Source organism: Tupaia chinensis, unplaced genomic scaffold, assembly GCF_000334495.1.
Source record: "Tupaia chinensis unplaced genomic scaffold, TupChi_1.0 Scaffold000468_1, whole genome shotgun sequence".
NCBI lineage: Eukaryota > Metazoa > Chordata > Mammalia > Scandentia > Tupaiidae > Tupaia > Tupaia belangeri.
The window spans coordinates 1,120,066-1,129,284 of NW_006159977.1; the positions used below are offsets into that span (position 1 = coordinate 1,120,066).

The 9,219-nt window shown below is 48.0% G+C and overlaps 1 protein-coding gene across 1 annotated transcript in view; it reads right to left on the minus strand.

Moving 5' to 3' along the window:
- The window catches only part of SNX9 (sorting nexin 9), a 111,460-nt gene that overhangs the window by 62,138 nt on the left and 40,103 nt on the right, over positions 1–9,219 (minus strand). Inside the window, exon 5 of the mRNA XM_014590626.2 lies at positions 2,449–2,614. Coding sequence (XP_014446112.1) covers positions 2,449–2,614 — 166 coding nt within the window. The remainder of the gene's footprint in view (positions 1–2,448; positions 2,615–9,219) is intronic.

The window sequence follows — 9,219 nt, forward strand, 5'->3', positions numbered from 1 at the left end:
GAAAATAGAGGAGAAAAGAAGAAACCCGTGTCGACAGCTAACATCTCTGTGTCCGACAAGTGCCGCCCACTAGCCCTCACCTCCTTCCTCTGCCCACATTTCGGGGCCTCTGTCTCTCATGTATCAGGCAGCACATGGCCCTCAGACTGCCAGCCACAGAGGAGCTGCGGGGCTAACGCCAAAAGGAAAGAAACAGACACTCCGAGGAGGATGGGGCCAGGCTGCTGCAGAGCCGGCCAACACTGTCTCCCAGCCCGCGACTCCCAGTCCTGCAGTCTGACAATGCCCATCTCCGCCCCCCGGCTCTGCAGTCCTCGTGTTTAGAGCAGACACACAGCTCCTGGCACCACGCACAGAGAACCACAGGGCTCACAGAAGCAGCATGGGCTGACCCCTACTTTCCTATTTAATTTCAGAACAGATGTAAGTAATGCAAAGACTTCAAAAACTTCTTGAAAGATCTAATTACGATACAGGTTTATTTTGGTGCAAAAAAATTTGAAATCCACACACGGTTCTCTCATAATATGCATTTTCTGTGAACTTTTTCAAGACCCCCTTCTGCCTTTTTTAATTCCACCTGTAAGCTTCTCATCTGCCTCAGTGTTTCTATTAACATCCCGGGAGTCAAACAGGCAGTTAAGGAAAAGAAAAACAGCCAATGCCGAGGCCGTAGGCCAATGGTGATGAGCCATGGTCTATCTGCATACGTCTTTCGGCTGGAGATGTAAAAAGAAATGAGGGAACCAGCAGTTAGCGTAATGGCTATGTCGCTGGACTCGCACATAGTCAACTGCGGTTCGTGTCCCGGACCCGGTGGCTTAAAACTCACGCCGGGCGTGTGTGCATGCATGCCCAAGATCCCGAGAGGAGAATGGAGGAGAAGGGATTGCGGCGTGACCATCCCCCCGGGGGGTGATTTCTCGCTTTCTGTCTCTATGTCTCTCTCTGTCTGGCGAGCGCACGCGCCCTACAGTGAAAATCTCCCCGACCCCCCCCCAAAAAAAAAAAAAGGAAATGAGTTAGTTGTGAGTTAGTTGCTGGGACATTACGATGAAGGGACAACACAAGGCCTGCGATTCCCTTTTCCTCTCCGGAAATGGGGAGAACGGCCCACTCCGTCTGAGCTTCCCTGCGAGGAGCGAGGACAGGGATTTGCTGCCCTGACAGAGGTGGCCCCCAGGCAGAACGTGCTTTCAGGCTTCCGAAGCCACCGCCAGGCCTGCTTTGTTCTTTTACTGTAAGAACCTGGCCCTGTCAAGTACCTGAGTTCGTGACTCCCTGACAGACAGCGGAGACTGGACGGGAGGCTGGAAGCAAGGACTACCTACGTCTGTGGATCCTCAACGACGGTCTACGCTGGGTTCCAGGTTTACTACTGGTGAAAGAAGCAACCATACGTTCTTCTGGACAAAATCTAGCTTTAACTCAGATGATCTAGTGGGATATTGTGAGATAATCAGAAACAGGGGGCCAGACAGAGGCATAGAGTAAAACGTGATGCTCTGTGAGGCAATTCCACACGGGAAGGTTGCCAGTTCAAGTCCAGAGAGCTCCCTACATACACAGAGCACGTGCAGGCCCATGAGCTGGGGGCTGGCTGTGGGTGGTGGTGGGCTGCACTGTCAGGACCCTTGGGTCCTGTCTCTTGGGAGAAATAAATAAACTTACAAACTCTGCAGTCTCTGTCCCCGGTTCTGGCACAGAGCTCCTAAGCCTGTGTGCTTTACGAGCAATGGGGACGAGGTCCGTCCTCTGTCTCAGATTTGGTCTTGTCCCCAGTTCCCGGCACAGTCCTAACCCCTTAGAATTTCTTGGGTAATAGAAATCTTGTTCTAACAAGGTGACTCTTGGTGGGCTCGTGGGTGGGGGCTGGTCCCCAGAAAGACCATGCCAGGGTTAGAAGCTTGTAACTCCCAGACTGCTCCACCCTCTGGGAAGAGGACAGGGGCTGGAGGCTGAGTCAATAGTCGGCAGCAGGTACGTGATGGTGCCCTGTGAGCACCCTGCACTGTGGGGTTCAGAGAGCTTCCAGGTTGGTAAACACATGGGGTGCCTGTGGAGGGAATGGGAGCACCCCCACCCCCGGCACCTTGCCCTGTGCACCGTCTCTGCTGTTCCGCTGCACGCTCCAGGTTACCCTCTGTCATTAGTGGACAAGAATAAGTGAAGAGTCTCCCTGACTGAGTTCTGGGGGCTGCTTTAGCCAATGAGTCAGCCAGAGGAGGGGGTCAGGAAACAGCCTGGATCTGATTCCAGGCAGATGTGCTGGAACTGAGTTAAAGTACAGGATCTGCTACAGAACCGCTGGGTGTGGGGCCCTCCCCGCCTTTGGTTACAGAAGTGTCCAGTGCCGGGCTGAGTGTGGGAGGGCCAAGAACAGTTCGGTTTCTCCGGGCTCTCGCACAGCCTCCTACCGGTCACGTACGGGTGGGAGCCCTGCCTCACCTGGTCCTTGGTAGGCCTGCGGGTGGCCGAAGGCAGAGTCCCAGTTGTTGGCAGAGTTTCTTTGGGTGCTGGCCCCCTCTGGCCTGGCCCCCCAACCATCCGTGCTTTCCCAGTTTCCAGATTTGGGGGCATTCCAGGCTGACCAGGGGTCGCTGCCACTGCCGACCTATTGAGTGGGGTAAAAGGAGAGAGAGTATTTGTGACTTTTGAAAACTATGATTCGACTCAGTAATGAACTGATAAGACAATTAAATAAAATAAGAGTGCTAGGGGAAAAATAAATAAATATGTAGAATAATTTTAAAGGTACATAATTTTTCAAACATGTAGAAAAGCACAAAAAGCAGCATCAACTTGATTTTACTGATAATTAACGTTTTGCTGTATTTGCTTAAGAATGCTGAAAAGAGGGACCAGCAGGTGGCATGGTGTTTAAGGCGCTGGATATTCCCACATGGCCGACCACGGTTCTAGTTCTGGACCTGATGACTTCCTGTGTGTGTGTGTGTGTGTCTGATCAAATTAAGATAAATGAATGAATAAATAATACTTTAAAGAAAAAAAAAGAATGCTGCAAAGAGTATAAGGAAACTATTAGAGTCGGCTGCAGCGCTCTCTCTCTTCTTCCTCCCTGGATGTAACTACTTTTCTGGACCTGTATTCATTCCGGTGTGTGTGTGTTTATACTTCCGCTGCATGCACACATTCATAAATAACAACTTTTTTTTTTCCCTAAGATTTTTGCTAGAGGGTGCACGTGTTCACCAGATAGACAGCCTGGGGGGCTGGCCATGCTGCATTCCCTCTTCTCGATTCTCCTCTCAGGATTTTGGGCATGCACACACAGGGCATGAGTTTTAAGTCATCAGGTTCAGGACTCGAAATTGTGGTCAACCACGTGGGAGTCCAATGTCTTAACCACTGTACCACTTGCTGGCCTCAATACCTTTTTAGTTTCTTTTTTTTTCTTTCTCTTTCTTCCTTTTCTTTTCTGTTTCTATAGGGTATGTGTACTCACCAGAGAGAGACAGAAAGAGACAGCGAAAGTGAGAAATTAACCCCTGGGGGATGGCCATGCCGCAATCCCTTCTCCATTCTCTTCAGATTTGAGGCATGCAGGCACATGCATCTGGCGTGATTTTCATGCCAGTGGGTCCGGGACTGAAGCAGCAGTGTTGACCATGTGGGATCGAACAGCTGAACCTCCATGCCATCTGCCAGGCCAGTAACATCATACTGTCTGTGTTTCTTTGAAAGTTTTTTTTTTTAACTCAACATGCTGATTACGAGGGCCTGTTTCGTTCTCCTACTGCTTTATAGCAATCTGTGTTTTTTTAGTGGTAAGCTGTCAGAGTGCACATGTTCTCAGCAGAGAGAGAGGGCGGAAGCACCCCACCTCCACAGGGTGCCACACTGCAGGCCTATCTCCTCCACTTCTCCACCCTGTCAGGGTTTGGACATGCACACACACTCACTGAGTGTATTTCCCAAGCTGCCAGAGCCGGAATTTAAACATGGTTGGTATGTGGGGTAAGTTCCCTTATCCATTAGGCTATGTGGGCTGGATCAATCCACTGTATTTTTAAGAAGGTCTTCATTTTTACTTGAAAAAGTAATACATGCACAATGGAAAAAAAAATTCAAACAGAATAAAAGGATACACAGCTTAAAAACATATCTGCCACTAAGATTCATTCTTCCAAAGTCAGCTACTCAGTTCTTACTCACTACTCCTAAACTGGGGCAGCCTGCATTTACAAAACAGGATGACGGCTCTGCCGGAAGAGCAGAAGAGGCAGAACGGAGGGTTTCCTAAAGTGGGGACAGGGACCAGGACAGAGAAAGGCTGACGGCTTCACATCAAGTCGCAGCCAATCGCTTTACAGCAGGGGTCAAAGCCCAGGGGACTTCCTTATTATTCCTCGTGTAGCCTGGAATCTCCTATTTTTAGGAAAAACTGGTCTGCTTGGGTAATCTGTTTCAGTTTCCACTATGAGGCATTCGACATGAGTGAGTTTTGGTTGGCCTGGGCTGTATGGGTCTGGAGGGCAGAAGCTCAATGTAAGCCACGGCCTTCTGTCACTCTGACCCTACGAGGAGCCTCACGGACACTTAGCCAAAGCACCCCATGCGAAAAGATCCTTTTAGTCTTACACTTGTAAGTGGGCCCAAATTACATTCTGCTCGCTACGCTTTTTCCCTCCCACTTCAGAGCATAAAATACTCCGCATGGTCTATCAGCACATATGGCTACAACATTCTTGTACACGACTCTCCAGAACGCCACTGTACTTGTTTTCCGTAATTTAACTGGCATGTGTTGCTGTTCATTTATCTCGTTTCCAGAACTCGGGCTCTGTAAACACTACTGCGATGTACAACCTGTGCATATTTCCCTATGCAGCCAGTAGGTGCACGTGAAATTCCCAGAAGAAACGTAGTCGGGCAAAGGAGATTGTGCAATTAGAAGTGATGCGTTTTGTCAAGTGCTTTCCCAAGAAACGAGTCACCTTCCTACTGACCTGCTGAGGGCTGAGTCTGACAGAAGAGGGGGAAAGCACATCCCAGAATTATTTTAAAAACCATTTTTCTCCCATTATTCCTTTGAGTAACTTCATAGTCTATTACTGATATGGTAAGTAAAGTTTGGAACAGGTAACACAGGGCATCCGACTTCAGGGAGCATTCATGGAGGAGCACATGTAGCTCCTCTACCCCCAGCTCTGAGGAAGGCAGTTTTATGTTGGCTTGTTTTTGTTTTTAACATATAAATCTTCAATCTGTCTTGGATTCACTTTGCTATAAGAAACAACATAGGGATCCAACAGGTGGTATGGAGGTTAAGGCAGCTCCATCCCCCCTGGTCGACGTGAGTCTCAGAACTGGTGGCCTGAAAATCACGACGGGTGCATGTGCATGCATGCCCAAAATCTAAGGAGGGACTGGTGTGGCCACTCCTCCTTAGGGCTGATTTCTCGTTCTCTCTGTCTCTCTCTGGCAAGCACATACGTTCTACAGCAAAAAAAGAAAAAAAAAAAACAAAAGAAAAAAGAAAAGAAAAAGAAAGAAAAAAAAGGATTCGGCTTAGTTATTTCTTGTTCTCAGTCTGTTACCCTAACACCATCTGATGAAGAATCCATTTCCTCCCACTGATACGAAAAGGTGCCTTTATTGAACACTGAATTTGGGCCTCTTTCTGGAGTTTCCACTGTTTCCTATGGTCTATTTGATTACTACCACATTACACTGGAGCCGGCTAGACAGAATTACCATTAATACTTCAGAGTGACATTGCTTATTTGTTTATTTTTACATATAAACTTAAACATATAGTTTAATACTTAAACTAAAATAATCTCAACTTTGGCATTACTATGTCAAGTTAAAAAGTGTTGATTTTCATTTGTGTCACCTTAAGTTTACTGATAAATTCAGAGAAAAATTAATAGTGCCATTTTTCCCACACAAGTTTAGTCCTGGATCAATTTATTTATTTGTTTATTAGTTAAATTTATTTATTTACATTCATTCACTATGCATCATTACAGCATATAAAATGAGATTTACCATTCAGAATACACTGTATATTGGCTCAATCAAGCACATCAACATGTGTGTTAGCGTCAAGAGAATTTTTCATGTTTTGTTTCCTTTGTATTTTGCTTTTATTTGCCATCCTTGATTCCCCATCTGTCACCCTCTGCCGTGTCCCACCCTCCTCCCACACTGTCTTTGGTATCCATGGTTGCTTTCTAAGCCTCCCCCCCCATTTTATTGATTTTCTAGTGAACTTAATCTAAATATTTTCAGTAGCAAGCGCAGCTGACATACACATATCCATGAACACGAGTCTGACTTTAGGCATAACCCTCAGTGAGGAGAATGAACTACTATAAAGTAGCACCTAGCTGGGGCTAGATAGCTTACTGCAGTCATCAAATATGCATTGTTTTTAATTTCAAGAAAAACAGTTTTCGTGTTTTTTCTCCTGAAACTTTTATTTTAATTAATTAATTTACACACATCGCCTAAGTACTGGATCTATGTACGAACATTAAATAGCAGGTGTTCTTTATTTTGTCTTCTTTCTTACATTAAAAAAAGGTCAGAAAATCAGAAAAAAGATGGGGAGGAGAGGAAGAGAGGGAAGAGAAAAAGGAAGAGAGAGAAGGAAGAGAGAGAGAGGCCTAGCCCAGTGGCATGGGCACTGTGATGCCACTGCACAAAGCTGGAGCCACACGGGAGGGCCCAGGGTTTGGATCCTGAGTCCACCTGAACAGACTGGGTTCCCGCAGTGCCCACGATCCTGGCTGGTTCGGAGGCTGGGGACGAGCAGGGGAGCTGTGTGATGAGACCTTGTCAGGAGTCCCTGTCTGTTTATGTCTGTCTGTCTGCTTCAGATAGATGGATGGAAAGACAGAAACTCAAAACACATTGGTAAGAAATTACACAGTGTAATACTCGTCAGTCGTTTCAGAGCTCTAGGGGATGGGTGGTCTGTTTCTACTCTTCACTCTTCCATGCCAGGTGCATCCAAAATAGACTATGCTTTACGTGTGGAAGGAAGATTTCATTTTAATACTGCATACACCTTTAAGGGAAAAAATGAAGTTACTCGTGGCTTTACTCTCACGCAAGTATTAACAGAAGAAAGGTGCTGTATCCAGAAATCTGTGGACTTCTCAAAGGCCGTTTCCAATGTGACGCTCAGATTCAGGGATGGCGGACACTGGGGTAAGGGTGACTGCTGAGGACCTGGCAATAGGGCGTGTTCACTCGCCATCCCCAGGGGGGATGGCTACGCTGCAATCCCTTCTCCTCCATTCTCCTCTTGGGATCTTGGGCAAGCACGCACACATGCCTGGCGTGAGTTTAAACCATCGGGTCCGGGATTTGAACCGTGGTCGACTATGTGGGAGTCCAGCGACATATCCATTATGCTAACTGCTGGTCCCAAGAGATGGAGTTTTTATCAGCAATGTGTACTCTGTGTCCTTCAAGCTCTAAATTCTGAGGTTTTCTTTTTAGAATAATAAAAATAAAAAAGCCCCAAAACGTGGGATACAAAGATTACAGTGAGGACAACAGCCACATGCCCAGTAACATCAGTGTGATTTCCACAAACTGCTGGCAGTACATGCGTGTGTGGAGAAGGCTGAAGGCCTGACAGGCAGGAGGTCAGACTCCCGCTCCGCCTGCGCTGGAGGCCAAGTGAGACGAACTGCAAAGGAACAGAGGACTGTCACTAAAACAGGGAGAGGGGACATTCAGCATGAAGGCCGCGAGTGTTGGTAAGCTGGCCAGGAAGGATTTCACCGAGATGGAGGGACAGGATCAGAGGAGAACCATTCACGTTAACCATCCTCAAGAATCTGTATTTCATTTAACTAGGGCGGAGACTAACACACTGCTCTTGGAAAATCACTGTTTATAACTTACAGGCCTGTAGCAAGTGTATGATTTGACTATAGACACGGCCTCAGTTCCTTACGTAGGTCAGAAATCCTTCTGGGTATGTCTGCTTCTATCTGTATCTTTGATTTTTTTTTTCCTGGAACATCCTTCTATCTTGTTTCACCCTGATGGGTACAGAACAAATCTTTGAAAATCCAACCATCTAGAGATCTCTTCCCAGCTCTCCCCAGCCCTGCACTGCCTCCCTCCCTCTCACACGGGCCCTTCCTCTGCCTGCAGGGCCCCTTCCTCTCAGGGTGGGATCTCAGCAGCAGCCCAGTCCCTCTAGTTCTGTCTCTCTGAACCTCCTTCCTACACGTCTGCTCTGACTTCCTGAAAGCCCTCCTCCCTTACCTGCAGACACCTGGTCGCGGGAAAGCCCCCAGGGCTCCACACTGCGAGGTGCCACCCTGTGCCTCCCTCCCACCTCTGCTCTGCCTCTCTGCGTCTTCACCCCCCTTCCCTAGCCCTTCACTGCCGCCGCTCTCCCCAACGTGCTGTTCCCCACACGCGGTGGAACGCGGTCACTAGCTCTCACTGCCCGTGCCAGATGCCAAGCTCCACAGGACATCAATCAAGAATCTGCAGAGTGCCCTAACTTCTTCTATCCCACCCCACATCCATTATCTGCCGCTGATCTCATGAGAGCGCTTCAAACTGCACACGATCCCCCATGCACCTCTAACTTTCTCATGCTCTGTCATCTCTGCATATAAAGCCCTCTCCCCATCTTCCCAAATGTTGTCAAAGTCCTACCTTACCCAAGGGCACCGGCCTGCCCGGCCAGCTTGCCCACCTGCAGTCCCACCCTGCCACGGTCTCCCAAAGTGCTCCTTGTTACAGCTGTTTGCCTCTCAGTCGGTCAGTCCCCTCAGTAAGTCAAGGACGTGAGCCCTGTCTTATTCAAAATATTCTCCCAAGAGATTCTCAAAATGGTCTATAGAAGGTGGCAAGGACTCAGATGTTTTATAGGTGATATTCTTTTTTTATTTTTATTTTTACGAGAGATTTTTGCTATAGGGCATGTGCATTCTCTGGAGAGACAGAAAGACAGAAAGTGAGAGGGAACCAGCAGTTGGCGTAATGGCTATGTTGCTGGACTCCCATGTAGTAGACCGCAGTTCGTGTCCCGGACCCGGTGGCTTAAAACTCACGCCGGGTGCGTGTGCGTGCGTGCCCAAGATCTCGAGAGGAGAATGGAGGAGAAGGGATTGCGGCGTGGGCATCCCCTCTGGGGGGTGATTTCTCGCTTTCTGTCTCTATGTCTCTCTCTGTCTGTCTGGCAAGCGCACGTGCCCTATAGCAAAAACCTCTCAA